This window comes from Dermacentor variabilis, unplaced genomic scaffold, assembly GCF_050947875.1.
Source record: "Dermacentor variabilis isolate Ectoservices unplaced genomic scaffold, ASM5094787v1 scaffold_18, whole genome shotgun sequence".
Lineage (NCBI taxonomy): Eukaryota > Metazoa > Arthropoda > Arachnida > Ixodida > Ixodidae > Dermacentor > Dermacentor variabilis.
This window is the reverse complement of record NW_027460346.1, coordinates 67,079-88,924: the sequence shown is the minus strand read 5'-3', so window position 1 is coordinate 88,924 and position 21,846 is coordinate 67,079. Positions and strand designations below refer to the sequence as shown.

The 21,846-nt window shown below is 47.1% G+C and overlaps 1 protein-coding gene across 1 annotated transcript in view; it reads left to right on the top strand.

The window, feature by feature from the left end:
- Positions 1 to 21,846, top strand: part of LOC142568337 (hemicentin-2-like) — a gene marked incomplete at its 3' end in the record, with an annotated part of 187,227 nt that overhangs the window by 99,011 nt on the left and 66,370 nt on the right. Inside the window, exons 22-26 of the mRNA XM_075678343.1 lie at positions 5,284 to 5,556; positions 8,405 to 8,740; positions 10,987 to 11,277; positions 20,485 to 20,745; positions 21,199 to 21,474. Coding sequence (XP_075534458.1) covers positions 5,284 to 5,556; positions 8,405 to 8,740; positions 10,987 to 11,277; positions 20,485 to 20,745; positions 21,199 to 21,474 — 1,437 coding nt within the window. The remainder of the gene's footprint in view (positions 1 to 5,283; positions 5,557 to 8,404; positions 8,741 to 10,986; positions 11,278 to 20,484; positions 20,746 to 21,198; positions 21,475 to 21,846) is intronic.

The window sequence follows — 21,846 nt, the reverse complement described above, 5'->3', positions numbered from 1 at the left end:
CGCAGAACTTCTCTAACATAGTGCCGTCCATGATTTATCGTATCTATGGCAATCACGTCGTTATCATGCCGATCTCCATCAAGTTGCTGCGGATACACGGACGCCGCCCAGTGAGAAGCTCTTTTATGTATAGAGAACTTTTGAGAATACGTGTCCTGGAGCCGCATGCTTTGGCGTTGAGTTAAACGCTGTTTTTATTATTTATATGATTCACAGCCGCCGGTCGCTGGTGTGCCGGCTCATAGGAAGCATGCCTGTGTCGCTGTCTTCTTCGCAGGTCATTACGTCTAGCACGCCCTTCGGGCGTTGGCCAGGCCCGTACTGCTACAGCAGCTTCAACTGTTTTGCACATTAGCCCGGACTGTCGCAGCTGCAGCGCAGGACATGTTTTTCAGCTTTTATGGCTAGAATCGCTGATTGTTCGCAGCACGAGAAAGAGGCTTCAGAATGGACGCAGTGTGTTGATCACTGTCTTGGTAACAACTTAAGGGCGCAAGAAAGCACGCACTCCCATGCATACTCAAGAAACGGCGTCCTCTTTTTGCGTGGGTGTATTTGTATGCGTGTAGTGTGCGCGCTCTGAAGTTGTTGCCAAGATGAATTGCAAACTAGCTCAACTACTAGTTCTTCTATGTAGATCACTGAGCGGTGTGAAAAGGTGTCAGCCCTGGCGGACGCAGTGGTAGGACATGGAGAGAACGGCTCGCAGGTGCTGCGTACAGAGTGGCGCGGTCACGAGTGAAAAGCACTCTGAGGGCTCAGTTTCACACCATGCCCCTCATTGAGCATGAACTGTGGACTACGAAAGTTGCACCTTCACAATATTGACACGTGTACACGTGTACTACCACGTGACAATATGTTAGCGCGTTATCATGCCGCTGAACGTTCCAGAGGGCAGGAATCTGCTATATAAGTGGTTTCACACAGAGTCCGATGCAAAGCTACCTGAAACCGTTGAACACGGGCTACTTCTACTCAGGAACATTACCGCTAACCAAGTGGTATTGAAAGTAATGCTAAAAAAACGTACCTAAATACTTGTTATGAAGCCAAGTCTCGTAAGGCAGAGCGAAAGAGCCGTAGAGCTTAAATCGCCTCTCACCAGGTTTGGTCACTGCAAGCAAACAAGCTCTGTGCAATAATCACGAAGTGATGATTGTGTCTGCGAAGTATTACACCTGTATATACGCCGAGAACATAGCTGGAAACGGAAGCGACAGCCCTCGCGCCATTGCTCTTAGAGCAGTGATAGCATGCTCGCCAGAATTACACCGTCATTGGTCACTCCTGTCACATCATAGGTAAGTCCTGCCTGCAGCAACAGGGAGACGAGGTTTCCCGCAAAACGCAGGCGGCGCAAAACTTCCACTGAACCGCGCTAAACTTTTGATCGATCGGCTGATTGATTGCAACATCCCAAAGCAACACGGTCTATATGCCAGAGGCCGTATAAAGGGCCTTAGGTTCTAAAGCGTAGACCAAAAGTTCGATACAGGTGCTTGATTGCAGCCGGAATATGGCCGCCGCGACAGGGAATCAAACCACAACTTCGTTCTTAGCAGCAGAACGCCAAAGCCATCGTGGTGAATCAGGAACCACCGTTCAAGTTCCTTTGCGGTGTGTGGCAGATAGTCTGCACTTTATTTTACACCCTTAGACCATTAAGTTCGTTGGCTCCAGTTATTCTGTCGTCTTCCGCAGGTACCCCGACGTTTATCGTCATTGATGTTTATTGTTTAAAGGTAACCGAAAATAATAAAAAGAAACACTCTAAGTTTTCTGTACCGCTAACACACACGCACACGAAACGACTCCACTGCACTGTCTTAAAAACTAGGCCAAAACTTACCACCACTTAGTTTGTCATGTTTCGCCAGCTGCGCTTGCTTGTATCAAAGGCAACCTTGAATATTTTCTTTTACACAGTGACGCTTCCATACCTCGCATCCCTCAACAACTTGCGATTTCGCTCACACTGTGACGCGTTCGCGTACGCTCAAACCACCTCGCGTTTTCTGTTAGATACCTACAAAGTAGGCGAAGCCGACAGGAAAAGGGGGTCAGTTATCATCTTTGTCAATGCCTCTGCCCCGTTGTCAAACTAAACGCCGCACGCAACAGCCGCGTCGCATCAGGGAACAGCTTTGGCCGATCCTAACTCTCTTGCATGCGTAATCATGGGAACGACACTTAAAATTTGCAGTCGGATATATTGGAGCACAGACACGCTAGAACAACTCTTCGAACTGATACTTTGTAGAAACACGACTGCCTCTAACTTTTCAATTCAAACATACCCACTTACTGCTTTCAACGAGAAGTTAATTATTCCATTTTAGTTAATTGGGCCATTGACAGAGATAATTATCATCTCACTTTGTGTCCCTCTGACCACATAACTTATTTTCACAGGTGTTCTTCCCGTGCCTCCCAGTGCCCAGTTTTGAGAAAAGCATAAAGCTCAATTTTGAGCGCCCTGTATAGACCCTTTTCATGGCGATCCTGTGGGCACCGCCATGTTTGATCACGTGGTGATGCGTCCATTGCTTGCCTCAGCTGATTCCGCTGATTCCGTATTTACAATGCATGCGCATCATGCCGATGCGACTGTGCAAGCCTCCGTTATCGTAGCCGGTGACTGGGTGGACAACACGAAGCTTTGTCCACGGTGTCAGAGGACATGTAAGCTCTTTCAGAGCTCAATACGCCTTGCCCAAACGGCGAGAGCAGCCTATACGGTGTGTGTTATGAAAGCCGGGCTAGAAATATATTCCAAGTTGTCAGAACTTTCGGCTTATGAACTGAAATAGAGATCTGTGTGTTTTACTGTTTGTTATTTATTTGGCAAACTCTTTCAAGCAGCCATTTGTCATGTTTCTGACTCACTAAAGTTCCTCGGTGCAGTCACTGTCTCATTGCTCATGTTGTGCCTAATTGTCTCTGGTTCTGCTCAGTTACGATAGATTTGTTCCTGCTATATACAAGGCTTGGAACGTAGATGTTCTGTACTTTGTGATAGATGTAGGAAAAACGTATTACAGCTAGTCACTTGCTTACTCCGTGGATCGTCCCGAAACGTTCAGCTTCGAACATTCGTGTGTTGTTGGTGTAGTCGCCGTCCCTCATGCTTCAGCGCATTGACTCCAGTGTCACCCATTCATTTATTCTTGATACGTTGACGATATAAGGGGCGTAAGCTTGCGTGTGAGTAGGGATGGATGCATGCGTATAACGTGCGAGAAATTTACTATGCCAGTAAGTAGCACTACTGCCCTTTGTAACAAGTGGTACTCATTCTTAATTGCCGACGTTCCGGGGTTAAAATCTTCCTTTGGACGTTAGCGATAGAGCACTGGTGGATGAGTGGATATTTTTGTCCCTGAGGAAAGCCGTGTGTCGCGAAGGACCAGCTACGCTGGCAGTCCTTATGTAGCAGCGGCTGTACAGATCCTTCCGTTCCTTAATACGTCAGGCACTATTTTTACTGCCTACTACCGTGCACGTTTTCCCTCTATCGTTCCACATTTGGCAGAATTAATGGAGCACAGTGTGTTAGCGAACACAAAATTGCACTGTAGCAGGGCTCAAGCAGTAATGAATTCGTATTCGTGCGCTTTCGATCAGGCAACGTGCGGTGCGCCGCCGAAAGGGCCATCTCGTTTCTCTAGAGTAAACTGCTCCGAAAAAATGGTCAATAAAAGACAGTCCACTTTAGTGCCCCGAGAGCATGACACTTGACATAAATACTTGCAGAAGTGCCTTACTATCGCATTTCCGTCCGCCTTTGTAAATTTTGTGAAACCAGCAATGACATGTGTGTGTCAGAAGAAAATTTGTCTTCGTCAGCGTTTCGAGGGACTCAAGCATGGTCACGGTAAGCCGATGGAAAATCACCTTCCTTAACCCCAACGTTAAAAAGCGTAAATCTGAAGTGAACGTTTCGTAGAACGCTGCAACTTTCTTGTTGTAAGCACGTATTGCATGGTTCGTGCACCTCATTGAAATCTCTGATAATTCTTGAATTTGAAAAAAAAATTGATTTAAGCTCCTGGAAAAGAAATGTGCTCCCTGTATTTCTTGAAAACCGGGCTTTGTGGCTACTTTTGGACATTCAAGAAAGCGGGAGAGGGGAAAGGCAGGGAAGTTAATCAGAGGGGAGTGTCCGCTTTCCTACCTTGCACTATGAGGGGGGGGGGGGAGATACAGAGGTTGGAAAGAGAGCAAAGTGAGCGTCAAAGTATATGTAATAAACTCTGCCTAGAGGCTATGCCATGGACATTTCAGTCGGGCAACAATCCTTGATACTTCGTCTTTTGAGATTGTCGTTAAACGACTGCAATGTGGCATGTCTCCAGCCACCAACGACAGGATTTCTTAAATCGCCGTTGTCATCGTGGAGCTACACAAAGCCACATCAAGCGACCAAGCTGTGGCACGATTTTGCTGTTTTGCTAGTTGGTTGAGACGGCAGCCATCATGGCTCCATTTTCGAGCCCTAGGCTCCAGGAATGCCTGGAGGAATGTGGGTTTCAGCCATTTCACACATTTCCAGTGCTTAAAAAAACAGCAAAAATTAAGAGAAGAGGGAAGACGCAAGGACAGGTAGGACGCTGTAAGCCAGGTACCAGCCTCCTATTGTCATTGCGTCTTTCCTCTCCTCTTAGTTTTTCCTGTTGCTTTAAAGTGCTGGAAATGCATGAAATGTCAGTTTTACAACTAGCGCAGCTGTGCGCTTTAAATATCAGCCATTTGGCTTTAACACGACGAACATTTTGGGGTAAAGTCGGACACTATTAACCGTTATGCCAAAAGGTGATTGACAGGATTACAATGAGTAAGTCAAATTATAAAAGCGACATGACGAGCTTGAAGCGTGTGTCCAACTGAGCCGCTGCTTAGCTGCAAGAAATTGTAACTAAGAGAAGATTTCACTATTTCGCAGTGTATATCTACGAATAAACTGGTTCACCCTCCTCGAATTTAGGCTTTTAGCATCCTCGAAATCCTTGAATTGTCCTTGAATGTTGCTTCAAATGTTCTGTACAAATCCTGGTACTACTGCCATAAATTTAAGCCTCGCGAACTTTATTGTTTCTTAACTATGCCACTAGACAGAAGACAAAAATTGGAATGTCTTTCTCAATACAGTGGTCAACGATATGGCTGGAGTCCTGCTCCCATGTAGTGCATCGTCGTATTCATAAACCTTGGCTAAAGCTAGCTGGCACGCCTTGTGCACATTGTGTAACAGCTATTCTTCGTGACCACTTTTTCGTTCAGTGCCTCCAAGCATCCGACCCACAACCGATCCCGGTCCAGTGGTCGCAGTAAAGGGTCACCCAGCCAGGCTAGCGTGCGAGGCGAGTGGTGTGCCAGCGCCCACGGTGTCGTGGTTCAAGACGGATGCCCACGGGCTCGCTAGGCTCCGCGTCGGAACTGGACCGTTCCTGGACTTCACTGGGGGCGTCTTGTCCGAGCACGAGGGCTGTTACGTGTGCCTCGCTGAGAACGAGGCAGGAAGCCAGGAACGATCAGTTGTGCTCACCGTCATAGGTAAATAAATGCTCTGTGATATTGTTAAACATTTCGTTGTTTTTTTTCTCAACCACAAGCTGCTGCGCACATCCGAGTGTATCACTACAGGACAACGGTATTGTTTTATTGTATGCAAAAATGAGATGACGCCGGAGCCTGGCATTATTCAGATTTTCACAGCGATAGGGAGATTGCTTAAACTGTTTTAAGCATCAAATTATTTGAGCTCCCGTTGTCGGTGACCTTCAAGCGTCCTTGAGCCAAAAGCCTGAGCCGTTATCCTGGCGTCGTTGCGAGAACAAAACGAGATCATCCGGGCAAGCAGTCAAAACGTAAAGTAACGCTGTCTCTGGCCCCCAACACATTGCACAGGACCACATTACATGCTCTGCTTACTGTCCAAACAAGTTACAAAAAAATATTGCTTCCGAGTTCTTCCTAATGCTTCTTCACAGTCTCACTCAAGCTGTAACTTCTAGTGCGCTGAAATTTTATTTGTCATTTCTAATAGCGACGTTCAAAAATGTAGATACAGGGCACCATATACTTCATTGTCATCTTTTGAACGCCAGCGGTCCATGAGTTGCGCGGCGCGGGGTTTGCGTTGCCTCGAGAGATGGCGACACGCAGGCGCTTTTCTTCTTCTAGCTGGGCAGTACGCTCTGTCTCCCTGGCGTCTTTCGCTGCCTGTCGTGCCGCCTTCAGCCGGTTTTCTTCTTGCTGGGCAGCGTGCACGTGGACCAGTGCATAGTATGGCGTGGTGCGGTGTGGTGGGGTGTGCCGTTGCAAGGGAACATGCATTACACCAATTTTAACATCGTGGCTAGTATAATCTCTAACCAATATGCTTTGCCGTAGCCATTTCATGCTTACATCTACTCTCGATATCTCAGGACACACAGCAATATTTATACAGGGTGATGATTTTAAAATTTTATGAAATATTAAAATATAGTCTGGCAGCATAATTCTTGTCCTTGAGCTGGATAACTTGAAGAGGCGGACATTACTAGCACGAAAAATGTAAACACATATTCAACTAACTAATGAAAATTCAATAATTAACTTCCTAATTAATAACTTTATGGCACATATTGGAGTTTACCAATTGTAGCCGGCAAGTTTTCAAAACATATCCACTTGAAATGAATTTCCAGGACGACACCAGTTTCGAGATATCATTTCCCAAACTGGGAGGAAATACATGGGCGTTCCAGTTACTTTCGTGCTTCAATGCATAAATTAGAGTTTTCTTTAAAAAGTTAGCGGAACAACAGTGCATTTTTACGGCAAGGTCGGACTCATATCTCCGAACTGGCGTCATTCTGGAAATTCATTCCAAGCGGATACGCCTGGCAATCTCACCAGCTACAATTCATAAATTGAAATATGTGCCGTCAAGTGAATAATCTTAAAGATAATTAGTGGATTTTTGTTTGTTAGTTGAATATGTGTTTCCATTTCTCGGGCAAGTAATGCCCGCTCTATGAATATAACTCAATTGAAGGACTACAATTAAGCTATCTGTAACAGGCGAGTTTTGAAAGTTCCATAAAAGTTAAAAATGATCGCACTGCATAGCACTATCATTCAGTAGGTCAGTTCCAACTTGGCAACCATGGTGCATATTCAAGCAGACCTCCCTGTATTGGGTATAACAATGTGCCGCCAGATACATCGTGATACACCAGTAGCAACATTTATTTAAAAGAATTAGCAAGTCATTGTTATACTTCCTTATTTTTGTTTATTTGTTTATATTTTGTAGAAGCCGCAAAAGACACTGCAAATGACACCCGTCGAAAATCAGCGGCTACTCAGGTTATTCGCCCCTTCTTCGGCACGCTCGGCGCTGTTGCGAAGTCGGGAAGCCGTGCGGCCAACGAAGTTTCAATGCATGGTGGCGTGCCAGGTGTCGGGAGAAAGAAGTTCCGAGCGACGTTTAAGAGAATGAAAAAAAAAGGATTATATTACAAAAGAGTGCATGGTTGAGTTTTACAATACGGCTCGAACTATCGGAGCACACTATGGTAGCGTCTTTGCATGTCCGAGTGTCTCACTTTTTCCGAGCCTCCCCCTCCGCTCTGAAGGGCCGCCGGGTACCACAAGCGAGCCGCCTTGAAGCAAACGACGAGTCGTGACAACTGCATGCCGCCGGGGTCGCATTCCCCGCTCTGGAGGGCGCTGGGCACAACGGTGCCGGTGGCCCGAGTGCGGAAGGGTACGCCAGCATCCGGGAACGTCGGCATGGTTCCGAAACAGAATGCGTTCTCAGTTGATGCATTCTGGCAAATACTTTTTCGAAATTTTCATCATCCAGCATTTCGTATCAGCCGTGTAATATTTGAAAAAAAAAAAATAACTAGAGTTTTACGTGCCCAAACAACGATCTCATTAAGAGTCACTCGGTATCAGGGGACTCCGGATTAATTTTGACCGTCCGTGCTTCTTTATCGTGCACCCAATGCTCGGTACACGAGCGTTTTTTGCATTCCGCCCTCATCGGAATGCAGCCGCAGCGGCGGGTGTCGAACCCCGAGACCTCGAGCTCAGTAGCGCAACGATAGCCACTGGGCTACCGCGGAGGGTTAGTGCTATTGAGATTGGACAGTATAACTAACGCAGCTTCCGAGTGCTTGTACTCGTGATAAATTTTGTGTGTCTGTTGTTGTTGTTGTTCTTTTAATGGATCGATCTTTTTTTGTTTTTCGCCTTTTTCCTATCCCTTCCTATTTGAGACAAGCAGACAACGTGCCCTTTTCGGGGGCATTCGCCAGCTCGTCTCTCTGAGTATTTCGTTTCTATTGGTTTCGCGATAACACAATCAATCTACAATAATCCATCTGCGGCCCACGATTCTCCGCAGCGCCACCGACCGTGGAGCGCGCCGATCCCATTGGGGTCACCGTACAGGCGGTGGTCGGCCACAACGCGTCGCTGCGCTGCTCAGCGTCAGGCAGTCCGCGGCCGGATATCACGTGGCTAAGGAACGGCGCCCCAGTGCCGGGTGTTCCAGCAGAAGGTGTGCTTCATACTCCCTCCCCCGAGGCTGACCGCACGCCCAGGGTGTTCGCGTCCGGAGAAGACGCCGGGAGCACGCTCAACATCGTCACCGTGGAAGTGGGCGACGCCGGACCGTATCTGTGCGCGGCGACCAACAAGGGCGGCACGGCGGTCGTCGAGTACCACGTCGACGTGGTCGGTCAGTAATCGGAGCCGGAGGGGAGGGGCTTCTTGCGAAACTACCGCGAGAACTCCAAGGGGGAATTCCTCTCGGCAGCGAGATCGTTGAAGCAGGAAATAATTACCAGCCGTACTCTTCACTATAATATGCTCTCCAAGCAGCTGGAGCTCACTTGTACTAGGAGTTTTTGAATAGCGAAATTTCGCATCGAATCAAATATGAATATTCCAGGAAGACGACGGTGGAATTCCGAATCGAATATCGAACCTTTCTATTATATATAAACAACATCAAATGTGAGGCTTGCGCGAAGTCCGTGTTGCAATATACACAGTTAAACACACAGGATACACAGTTAAACCTCGATATAACGAGCTAGGTAAAATCGGTAATTGCGTCGTCATATCAAAATTTTGTTGCATTGAAATTCCACCTTTCATGCAAATAAGTTAAATCTCCGATCGATTTTTCTTACACAAAATGGGCCGCATAATTTCCCGAATTATCGGGCAATCGAAAAAAGCAAATTTGAATGAGAAAGCAATTAATTTTGATCAATTTGGGAGTCGGCGACGAATGATGTGGTTTCATGGCATGCCGACGATAACTTCACATCAGCGGTACGAATTAAGCGGAGCCAGCCACACTTTCGCGTGCAATCTGCCCCCGTGGCTTATAGCGTCGCCCGCACTGAGACGACGCTATCATGAAAAGCGCCCGCAGCGTTGAGCGAATGGTTTCTCTGCCTCTCACTCCAACGGGTTGGCGAAAGTCAAGACCATGCAACCTCCAATAATAAACGCGCAGTAAGATAGTTTACATGATGCGACGCCATCTTTGCACGCTTACTCTTTGTACACGCCGCAGATTGCCTCTAAAGCAGGGCGCGCGGAAGCGTATGCACTCAGCCGCGCTTACAGCCATGCGTAGCCACAGCCGAGACGGGCGCCAAAAATCGCGTGCCAGAAAACGCGTGCCAGAAATCGCGACGTCACCCTTGTCACATGGTGCGCGATTTGAGAGGTGCGGTTTCAAGCAGCCGCTTTTAATTCAACCATTTGACCATCTGCGCCCACGGAAGTTTCCCTTTATTGCCTCGGCATCCCTTTGCGGCGGAAGCGAAATTTCTTTGTATTGAAATCGTATACAAACACACTTCCTTATACTGAGGTTCTAAATATATCGTGTTCTGTGGACAAGAGGTCATGAAAAGTTAAATACTTCGTCATATCAAGAATTTCATTATATTGGCGTTCGCTATATCGAGGTTTAGCTGTATATACATTATTTCATACGTGCAAGTAATACGATTAGCAACTGAATATGCTGAAAAGTGACGAGGTTGTAAATGAGAAATAAAGGTTTACAGTTAAAACGTGGCATCATTTGCCAAAGAGAAGTGCGATACTATATACAGGACGCTTTATGGTTTTAAGGTGACGAAAACATGGCGAGACTGACGAAATAATAAATCAAAATACATTTGTACATAAGATGCCTAAATTCTTATTGATTTACTATAAATTATTAAGCTTCTGCCACATGCAATCATTCGGGGCCACCTCTGCGCAGTAATCGCTGCTGAATCATCCGAAACAGTCGATAATTTAGTCGCTATCGAGACTCCAGAAAGTGTTGTTAGATAGTTTCTATTCGAAAGAAATGAGCTTTCGTTAACTTCGAATAGCAAATTCTGGTATCGAAGTCCAATCGAATAGCAGAGACTATTTGTTTCGCTTTTAAATTTCCCATATTCGTACACCCCTAATAAATACGTTCAAAGGGAACAAAGAAGAGCGTGACTTATACTCTCAGCACATCCGCACTGCGTCCGTGGATGCTGTAAGGCCCCGGCGGGGAGTTCTCATTTATTCTACTTTTGCTTTGCCCCCCCCCCCCCCTTTTTTTTTTCCTGATTAAGAATGTGAAGCTGATCCCGAATATAAGCCCCATTCATAATTAATTCTATGTTTCAAAACAGACAAGAATAAACAATTATTTTCCCCAAGGCTTTCCTTCACTTTATTGCAAGTCGACTTTACTTAGTTTTTGCTTAATACTGAGCTCCTCCGTGAAATTGGTTTCCTTCTCTAATTGCAAACGTACCTCTATTTCGGTGTAGTAGGAAGAGCTGCGTCATGAGTGACAACGAGTTGCAGTGCGGGCAGTATATTTAAGCACCCGAAGCGGAATTCAGCGTCTGCCTTGTCTGTAGCTTACTCGTTCCTTCGCCCCCCTAAACCTCCTCCTCTCTCACGGCACAGTTCCTCCGCACCTCGTGAACGGCACTTCCGAGGCAGCCAGAGACGTGCCCGCTCACACAGTGGTGCTCGCCCAACACCCTTTCTCTCTGGCCTGCGACGCCGACGGGGTCCCGCTGCCCACCTTCACGTGGAACCACGACGGGCTTCCGCTGCCTCGCGAATCGCTCACGTCAGTTCGGGGCAACTGGCTGCACGTGAGCGCGGCACAGCCACACCACGCGGGCCACTACCTCTGCGAAGCCAGCAACGTCGGCGGTGCAGTGCGGATCGCGTACAACGTTACCGTCTGGGGTAGGTACGAGAGAGAGAGCCGGTAATACCGTATTTACCCGCGTATAACCCGCCCCTGCGTATAACCCGCACCCCTAACTTTGAACTCGGCGGAAAAAAAAAAAAAGAACTCGCGTATAACCCGCACGTTTACCTGAAAAAAAAAAAAATGAGCGCTAGAAAGATGCAACTCACACTCAGTGATCATTTCGTTTTCAGAACATTTATTCAAACGACCGCCACCACGTCACTGCTTATCCGATTCTTAATCGTCGCCGCTTTCACTACTGCCATCCGAGGCTTCATCGCCACTCTCAAAGACGTAGTCGTCCTCGGAACCATCCAGACTATTACTGATCGCACATTTTTTAAAGCTTTTGCGCACCAAATCGGCCGGTATCGCTTTCCACGCATCCACGATTCACTGGCACAGCAATGGAATATCAGGCCTTCGCACGCGTCCCGTCGGTCTGAGGGCGTACATGCCGTCGGCCATCCACTGGGCATACAGCCGCTTCACGTGTGCCTTGAACGGCTTGTTCAGGCACACGTCGAGTGGCTGTAGCATGGACGTCATGCCGCCAGGTATTATGACGAGGTCGGTGCTGGTCTCGGCAAGGCGAGCCTTCACCGCATCAGTGCAGTGGCCTCTGAAGGAATCTAGTACGAGCATCGACCGGCGTGCCAGCAAGGCACCTGGTCTTCGCTCCCAGATTACTCGAAGCCAGTCACCGACTAGGCCACTGTTCATCCACGAATTTTCTTCCGCACGCACAACGATTCCTGGGGGCAGTGGAATGCTAGGTAGCGTCTTGCGTTTGAAAATCACATACGGGCGCAGTTTCGTGCCGTCAGCCAAAGCGCATAGCATGACTGTGCAGCGCAGCTTGGCATTTCCGCCGGTCAGCACGCCGACTGATTTGGAGCCCTTTTTTTCCATGGTCGTGTCCATCGGCATCTCAAAGTACACAGGTGTTTGATCAGCATTTCCCACCTGAGACAGCAAATAGCTGTGCTCCTTCCGAAGTGCGATCACATATCGTTGAAAGTTCAACAACTTTTCCTCGTAGGCTTCAGGAAGCCGCTGGCACATGGTTGTTCGCTGCCGCATAGAAAATCCATGTCTTCGCATGAAGCGCTGAAGCCATCCACGGCTTGCACGAAACTCACGTGGAATGTTCAATTCCCGGGCCAACTTCAGGGCTTCCATTTGCGCCATCTCAGTCGAAACAGCGTGGCCACGACTTCTCTGCTCCTCAATGAACTTCGCAAGCTGCGTCTCGAGGTGGGGGTACGCGCCAGTCTTCGGACCCCGAAACGCTCGCCTGTTCCGGTTCGTTGCTTCGAGACTCTCTTTTTTTCTTCCTCCAGTCGCGAATGCACGACTCGTCGACGTCATGCTGTCTTGCAGCAGCTCTGTTGCCGATTTCTTCGGCAGCGGCTATAATCTTTAGCTTCTCTTTCGCTGTGAAACACTGCCGTCGAGTCGCACTCATGATGCCAAAACAAAGCAGGCAAACAGTGCAAACTGGGGTAAGTACACTAAACAGCGCCTAACGCGAGGCTCAACAATGCTGGCCTTTCGTTGGCCCTTCATCGGCTTGACAAGCGTCGATGACGATGGGGATGGCGGACTACACGGGGAGGCCGCCGCACATTGCGGTGAAGCCGACCCCCCCCCCTCCCAAGGAAAAAATTCGCAGATAACCCGCACCCCCACTTTTTAAACGCGTTTTTTCACATTTTGGTGCGGGTTATACGCGAATAAATACGGTAATTCAACGCGCTTAGGCCGGCGAGAGTTGCTCTATCTACAGCCGGTCATAAATGCTGACAGGTAAGAAGCGTGCCTCGACAAGAGAGTGGCAAATTCTTGTCCCATCGCATGCGTGTTTCTTTCGCGACAATCTGGCGTCATAGTCCACCAACGTCTCAACGCCGAGGTACGCCTAGTGCTTTAACGAGAGGTAACTCCTAATCATGCTTATACTGCCATGCACCTTTTTGTCGTCTCGCGTCACGATTGCCTAACGTCAGAACACCAAGATGTCCAGGTATCTGGGACATACGTTAGTTCGCATGCTGCACCAATGCGTGTCGGTCAAGTGTACTCCTTTTTCACCTTGTTCATAGTCATTCTGTGCATTCGACCTCTGTTGTCTGAGGATTGGTTTCTTCGTTGCTTCGTAATTTCCCCCTCGAAACTCATTTCACTTTGTTAGTTCTCAGGTCAGCCCTATTAATAACCTTCACTGCATTGCATGAATACTTCGTGCTCCTATAGCAAGTTAGTGCATCGGTTGTAGCTTAGTGTCATCTTTTGACAGCAAATTAACTATATAAGTGTAAAGTAGTATGCCACAAAGGAACAGACACATAAACAAGATAAGCGCTGTCTCGGGACAATGCCTGTCCGACTTATTTTTTATTTATTTACAGTACCTCAAATATTCCTGCTGGACATGAGGGGCGAGTAACATAAATTAGCAGAAACACAATACCACTGCAGTAAGCACAGAAAGCACAAAAGCAGCAAGGAAAAAAACCCCCTTAAAATCAAGCAATCAGCGCTTACATCGGTTAACAAAAAAGGAAAAAAAAGGAAACGCAAAAAAAAAATACTTATCGAACATAACAATCGAGAAATATTGAATGCAATGTGTACAAATAAGTGGCAGTAACAAATTTCTAGGTATGAAACACGGTAAGTAAAAGGCAGACAACTCGATAAACTCAGTAAGACGTCGACATAAACAAGGTAAAGAGAAGGCTACAGATACTACGAGACTTAATCAGGCAAGTGATTCCATGGCAGACATAAAATATGCAGAGTGAGCATGAACAATGACGGTGACTGGAATATTATTCCAAGTGACGGCTGCTTTAATCAAGAAGGAATGAAGATTTATAGCGTCATAGTCTTCTTTATCATATTGTGTTGCTTTTTTAGTCCTGGTGTTGTGGTGGATCGATTTGCATTTGCACGTGCCGTGAACGACTGCGTCGTCGCTGATGTTAACGGGGAGAAACTGTCAGGTAGGGGGGGGGTACGTTATCACAAAGTCAAGAATGTTAAAAAACTGCGCTGTGCACCTTGTTGTTGAGTTGATTATTGGCGATAGGCCAAATGTAAGGGACGTGTTTGCAAAGTGACTTTCTTCATTTTGTTTTGATATTGTGTAAGCTAGGTCCGATAAGGTAATGAATGGAAAGTTCAAATCGCCAAAGATAATGAAAGCAGCCTAGGGATACAGAGAAGTTACCTTGTGTGATGCATCACGGAACAAGCGGTCACTGTCTGGGGGATGGTAGCAAGCCCCGATTATAATGGGTGGGCTCAAGGCCTTGCAGATGACGAAAATGATTTCTAAAGAGGAAGGAACAACTACACGGGCGCACTGCCGGGAGTGGTGAGCACCTATAAGAACAATGGCCAGAGTTTGTTGTCACGGCCATGTCGAACTAAATCACTCGAGAAGAATGAAATCAAGCTCTTGGTCACCAATAGAATGAGCTTGGAAAAGTTTCGGTAAGTATTACGAGGTTAGATGAGATGACGACGACTCAAACAGACTGCCTAGGGCATAACTTTTGGGCAGAACAATTCGATGTTAGTAAAAAGAAACAACAAATCAGTTCGGTGGTTATATTCGAAGGCAGAGTACAATTGCTACTACCCGACCAACGTGGTTTCTCAGTGGCTATGGTGTTCGGCTGCTGAGCACGAGATCGCGGGATCGAACCCTGGCCACGGCGACCGCATTTCGATGGAGGCGAAATGCAACAACACCCGTGCACATAGATCTAGGTGCACGTTAAAGAACCCCAGGTGGTCAAAATTTCCGGAGTCCTCCACTACGTCGTGCCTCATAATCAAAAAGGGGTTTCGGCACGTAAAAGCCCATAATTAAATTATTGCTACGACCCGACTTTGACAATGCTTGACTGGTACGGTCGAATATGTGGGTATCATTCCCAATTATTAGTTTGTTATAGCGAGTTCTTCATGAAACATTTTGGCTTTTCCTGAAGTCGACAAAACGTTTTTTTTCAAGATAACCGAGAGTTTACCAAGTACTATTGCGTAACGCTTATACCGGACACCTTGATTCTATGTCCGACCACTAAAACAATCTCTACTTGAAGTGTGCAAATTTTACTACCATATGATAATTTCTTTCGGAACAGAAAGTGACATGCCGGTGAGCGCATTCAATATATCGTGGTTAGATGGTCGTCATCATCATCATCATCCTGGTTACGCCCACTGCAGGGCAAAGGCCTCTCCCATACTTCTTCAACTACCCCGGTCACGTACTAATTGTGGCCATGTTGCCCCTGCAAACTGCTTAAACTCATCCGCCCACCTAACTTTCTGCCGCCCTCTGCTACGCTTCCCTTCCCTTGGAATCCATTCCGTAACTCTTAATGACCACCGGTTATCTTCCCTCCTCACTACGTGTCCTGCTCATGCCCACTTCTTTTTCTTGATTTCAACTAAGATATCATTAACTCGCGTTTGTTCCCTCACCCAATCAGCTCTTTTCTTATCCCTTAACGTTACACCTATCATTCTTCTTTCCATAGCTCGTTGCGTCGTCCTCAATTTAAGTAGAACCCTTTTCGTAAGCCTCCAGGTTTCTGCCCCGTACGTGAGTACTGGTAAGATACAGCTGGTATAAACTTTGCTCTTGAGGGATAATGGCAACCTGTTGTTCATGATCTGAGAATGCCTGCCAAACGCACCCCAGCCCATTCTTGTTCTTCTCGTTACTTCAGTCTCATGATCCGGATCCGCAGTCACTACCTGTCCTAAGTAGATGTATTCCCTTACCACTTCCAGTGCCTCACTACCTATCGTAAACTGCTGTTCTCTTTCGAGACTGTTAAAGATTACTTTAGTTTTCTGTAAATTAATTTTTAGACCCACCCTTCGGCTTTGCCTCTCCAGGTCAGTGAGCATGCACTGCAGTTGGTCCCCTGAGTTACCAAGCAAGGCAATATCATCAGCGAATCGCAAGTTACTAAGGTATTCTCCATTAACTCATATCCCCAATTCTTCCCAATCCAGGTCTCCGAATACCTCCTGTAAACACGCTGTGAATAGCATTGGAGCGATCGTATCTCCCTGCCTGATGCCTTTCTTTATTGGGATTTTGTTTCTTTCTTTATGGAGGACTACAGTGGCTGTGGAGCCGCTATAGATATCTTTCAGTATTTTTACATACGGCTCGTCTACACCCTGATTCCGCAATGCCTCCATGACTGCTGAGGTTTCGACTGAATCAATCGCTTTCTCGTAATCAATAAAAGCTATATATAAACGTTGGTTATATTCCGCACTTCTTTTTCTCACCTGATTGATAGTGTGAATATGGTATATTGTTGAGTAACCTTTACGGAATCCTGCCTGGTGCTTTGGTTGACGGAAGTCTAAGGAGTTCCTGATTCTATTTGCATTTACCTTAGTAAATACTTTGTAGGCAACGGACAGTAAGCTGATCGGTCTATAATTTTTCAAGCCTTTGGCGTCCCCTTTCTTATGGATTAGGATTATGTTAGCATTTTTCCAAGATTCCGGTACGATCGAAGTCATGAGGCATTGCGTATACAGGGTGGCCAATTTCTCTAGAACAATCTGCCCACCATCCTTCAACAATTCTGCTGTTACCTGATCCTCCCCAGCTGCCTTCCCCCTTTGCATAGCTCCCAAGGCTTTCTTTACTTCTTCCGGCGTTACCTGTGGGATTTCGAATTCGTGTAGACTATTCTCTCTTCCATTATCCTCGTGGGTGCCACTGGTACTGTATAAATCTCTATAGAACTCCTCAGCCACTTGAACTATCTCATCCATATTAGTAATGATATTGCCGGCTTAGTCTCTTAACGCGTACATCTTATTCTTGCCAATTCCTATTTTTTTCTTCAGTGCTTTTAGGCTTCCTCCGTTCCTGAGAGCATGTTCAATTCTATCCATATTATACTTCCTTATGTCAGCTGTCCTACGCTTGTTGATTAACTTCGAAAGTTCTGCCAGTTCTATTCTAGCTGTAGGGTTAGAGGCTTTCATACATTGGCGTTTCTTGATCAGATCTTTCGTCTCTGCGATAGCTTACTGGTATCCTGTCTAACGGAGTTACCACCGACTTCTATTGCACACTCCTTAATGATGCCCACAAGATTGTCGTCCATTGTTTCAACAGTAAGGTCTTCTTCCTGAGTTAAAGCCGAATACCGGTTCTGTAGCTTGATCTGGAATTCCTCTATTTTCCCTCTTACCGCTAACTCATTGATCGGCTTCTTATGTACCAGTTTCTTCTGTTCCCTCCTCAGGTCTAGGCTAATTCGAGTTCTTACCATCCTATGGTCACTGCAGCGCACCTTGCTGAGCACGTCCACATCTTGTATGATGCCAGGGTTAGCGTAGTGTATGAAGTGTATTTCATATCTAATCTCGCCGTTCGGGCTCCTCCACGTCCACTTTCGGCTATCCCGCTTGCGGAAGAAGGTATTCATTATCCGCATAATATTCTGTTCCGCAAACTCTACTAATAACTCTCCCCTGCTATTCCTAGTGCCTATGCCATATTCCCCCACTGCCTTGTCTCCAGCCTGCTTCTTGCCTACCTTGGCATTAAAGTCGCCCATCAGTATTATGTATTTTGTTTTGACTTTACCCATCGCCGATTCCACGTCTTCATAGAAGCTTTCGACTTCCTGGTCATCATGACTGGATGTAGGGGCGTAGACCTGTCAAGTGATAGTCAAGTGGTGATTAAAAGTGCAGCGATCTATCAATTTTTTCCCGAATATGCCTAAGTCTCTCTGTCTGTATGGGCAAGCTCTTAAAATATCAAGATTTGTGTGCGCGCCCTCTCCTTCGCCTCGTCTGCACGGGAGGTTAACGCACCGAATTGGGTAGCTTGACTATCGGCAAGTGTCTCAAGACTTTCGACCCGAGTTTTTATAGTAGCAAAATAACCGCAATCTTGTACTAGTTTACCAAGTCGTTTTGAATGGTGTCAAGAATTTAGTCGTTTTTAGTTAGCTTAGTTTTTTAGAGATCTTATTTCATGTAAAAGCGTCGATTGTTCGAAGTTCAGTTCGCTGAGACCCAATGATAGATCGCAGCGCCCGTCACATGCAGCAGGAATAGCTCAAGTACCGGTAAGACCAGGATTTTCTTCAAAGTCTCCTGTCGAAAGGAGCAAGAAAGAAAGGACATGACCATAATCTATAACTATTGTGCAACTTCGTTGTGGGCTTGTCAGCACAAGACCAGCATAACGCGTATGTGGGGAGAATGAAGGAGTCGTTTGTTACCTGCATGAAAAGGAGAAGATTCGAATGAGCATAACCTATCACTGGCGCGCCACCAAGCCCAATGGAGAGATTGCTGATTCCGGGATGTATTTTATGGAGTCATAGGGGCGCTGGTGGTGGTGTGAATAGTGGCCCTCCTTGGAGCATGCACAGGTAGGGATGTGATTGTGGCCGATTGTTGACGTCACAGAACTTTTCCGCTAATTCTTGGGCTGTTCAAGGTTGCGCCTGAAACTGCGAAGCTTGTGCTGTTGCGACGAAAGGGTATCTATATTTCACTTCCTAAAACACAAATGGATTCGTAAAGCGCGAAGGGTATTGACATTGCGGGCGCAATGATGATGTCAGAACGGTGAGCTGCTTGAAAAGCACGCGATTCCACTGAGCATAACCCATCGCTGGCGTGCCACCGAGCCCCCTCTTATGTCAGCTCATGTTACTGGATTGCAGCACATTGTTTACTGCTCCAGCAAACGTAGCAGTGGTGTTGGGCAACGTTTCCATTTCTCTTGGCTTCATGACGAGGGTAAAGCGGAGGATGACGAGACTGCCTAATAACGACGCGATAACGACGACGACGAGCATCACGTTATCGGAAGGACACATGAACGGACCGTTCGGAACAGACGAGTTACCAGGTTTCAACTGCCATCACAGTAAAAGGGCTCATCTAAAGCTGTCGCTGGACGGACGGACGGACGGATGGATGGACGGACTTTATAGTGGATACTAGAGAGTTCTGCCTCGCGACATGCTTGACATGTCACTCCAAATGAATACGATGAACTCATATGCACTGTGCCCGTCACAGATATGCAAAATACACAAAGCCCATTTCAACATGCAACATTCAATCCAAAGTATATCATGCATCTCATCTTAGTAAAGTACCTCATCTCATCTTAGAGACCAGTGTCTCAAAGGGGGGTTAAAAGGGCTTTCGTTGCGCGTGATCCACACGAAGCATTAGTCCGTGGATAACAACAACAGTGTGTGATTAATATTCAGTGCAGACATTACGGCTGCGGTCAGTTTGCAGTAAACCTTCAAACTTTTGCTACAGTCTAGGGATCGGTTTACAGCGTACTTACGTTAGCTGAGGTCGGCAACCCAAAATCACATTCTTTGGGGGTGCGAGTGCTTACCCCCTCCCAGGTCGCTCCTGCCAGCTCCCTCACAACAGACGTGAAAGGAGCTGCTCAGAACGCCGGATCAAAAACTACAAAAAGCCCTCGTTGCCTGGGCCGAAAGAGTCGCTCCTCGTGGTGGACCATCCTAGGACTCGGGCCTGCCATATTATAACTGAGCAGAATCTCAATAAAGCTGTTACTACCACCACCACCTGAGGTCGGCAGAGACGGCAGCTGAGGTCGGAGGTTTGCAGACTCACATAGCTGTTTCAAGATTGATTTCGATCCACAAAAAAATATACGAGCCACAGTATATTTTCTTATACTATGCCGCCACAGGAAATGGCGCCACAGTAGCTCGGTGGAAGGGCATCGGATGCATAAATGCGGAGGATGTAGGTTCCGCTACCATTTACAGGAAGTTACGTTTTCGTCGAGTTCGATTTTCCCTGTCCTTACTTTTTTATACATTTTAATTTTAATGAAGAGTTCAGTTTCCCTGTGTTTTCGTGAATTTATTGTTTCTTGGCTTCATGTGGTTGTCACTAACAAAACCATCGAGAGGGCCTCGGTTCTCCTTATTCTTCTCGCCTAAATAAAGAAAAGGCAGGTAATTATTCATTGCAACAAGTTGTCGGTGCATTCAAAATTGAACTGTACATCGTTGTCCATTTTGCAGGATAAACTTGCGTTCTTTGGCAAACATTTAATCACGCCGAGAAAACAGACATCCATCTAACCAGCACGCATGTATTTCATGTGTTCCTTCATGCAGAGGCGCCGCAGATCTCCGGCAGCCAGACTTCAGTTCGCCTGTCCACGGTCCTGGGTGAAATGGCCACCCTTGAATGCCCTGCCGTGGGAACACCGGCTCCCGTGTTGTCCTGGACCAAGGACGGACATCCCTTGGAGGCTTTCAACGCAAGCGAATCTCTGACGCTGGACGCGACTCGAGAAGAAGACACCGGCATTTACGCCTGCACAGCGGTCAATGATGCGGGAGTGGCGACGCGGGAAATTTCACTCACCATACTTGGTAAGGGGCTGATGCACTGGACCCATTGCGCTAGCTTAGTGGCTATGGCCTTGCGCAGTTGAGCAGGAGGTCGAGGGTTTGATCAGGGGCCGAAGTGCAAAAACGCTCGCTGGCTTATATTTAGGTGCATTTTAAAGAACAACTAAGCGGTAAAAATTAATTCCGTGTCTCGGACTACGGTGTGCCTCATAATCAGATCGTGGGTTTTGGCACGTAAAACTGCCCCTTTTTTGAAATTTGATATAATATTCAACGCACTCAGGCAGTGTAATGTAAAGATACCTCTCGCTCAATTCTGTTCCATGATACTCCAATGCTCACAGCCGGCCCATCGTGGTATTCATGCATAGGCAAAGCGCCTCTCGGATCATTGACGTTGAACCGCGAAGAGCCAAAGATTTGGAATTGTATTGTTGGATGATCCTGGCACTTGTGTGTTAAACATCGGCCCAGTGCCACCCAGGATACGCATTCGCGGGGACAGCAGCGACGGCTTGGTCGAGGTGGTGGCCGGGAGACCAGCGCTGCTTGAGTGCATCGCGGACGGCTTCCCTCGGCCCCGAGTCTCTTGGTCGGGTCCTCCGTTCGTGGATTCGGTGGCCTCCTCCGGCCACCAACACGGCATCTTGAGGATTGCCCAGGTTGGGAAAGAGCACGCCGGCAACTACAGCTGCACGGCGACGAATGAGGCAGGCTCCGACACCTTGTCCGTGACGCTCACTGTACTCAGTAAGCCTGTTTTTAGTTTTATTTATTTAATTACTTACTTTTTTGTGCCAGTTTGTAATCTAGTGCTTGCGTGTCATTATCATTGCTTTGGATCACCGCAGCTGATGTTTGCCCTATTCCGGAGCATCCAACTCGTAGCCCTCAATCGGCGAATGTATTGCGCGAGCTGGCACCCAATATATCCTCATGGAACGCAACAGCCCAAAGCACTGGCGTCGAGTGTCCGGTTGCTGCCTTTTGCACGTGCATGCGATATGCGCCCTCTGGACCGTGCCTTTATATACAAGTAAGAACACAAATTCTGAGCTAGAAAGTGGACCGATCGTCGATAGACCCTTTATATGGCGATACCGTGGGCGCCACCATGTTTGA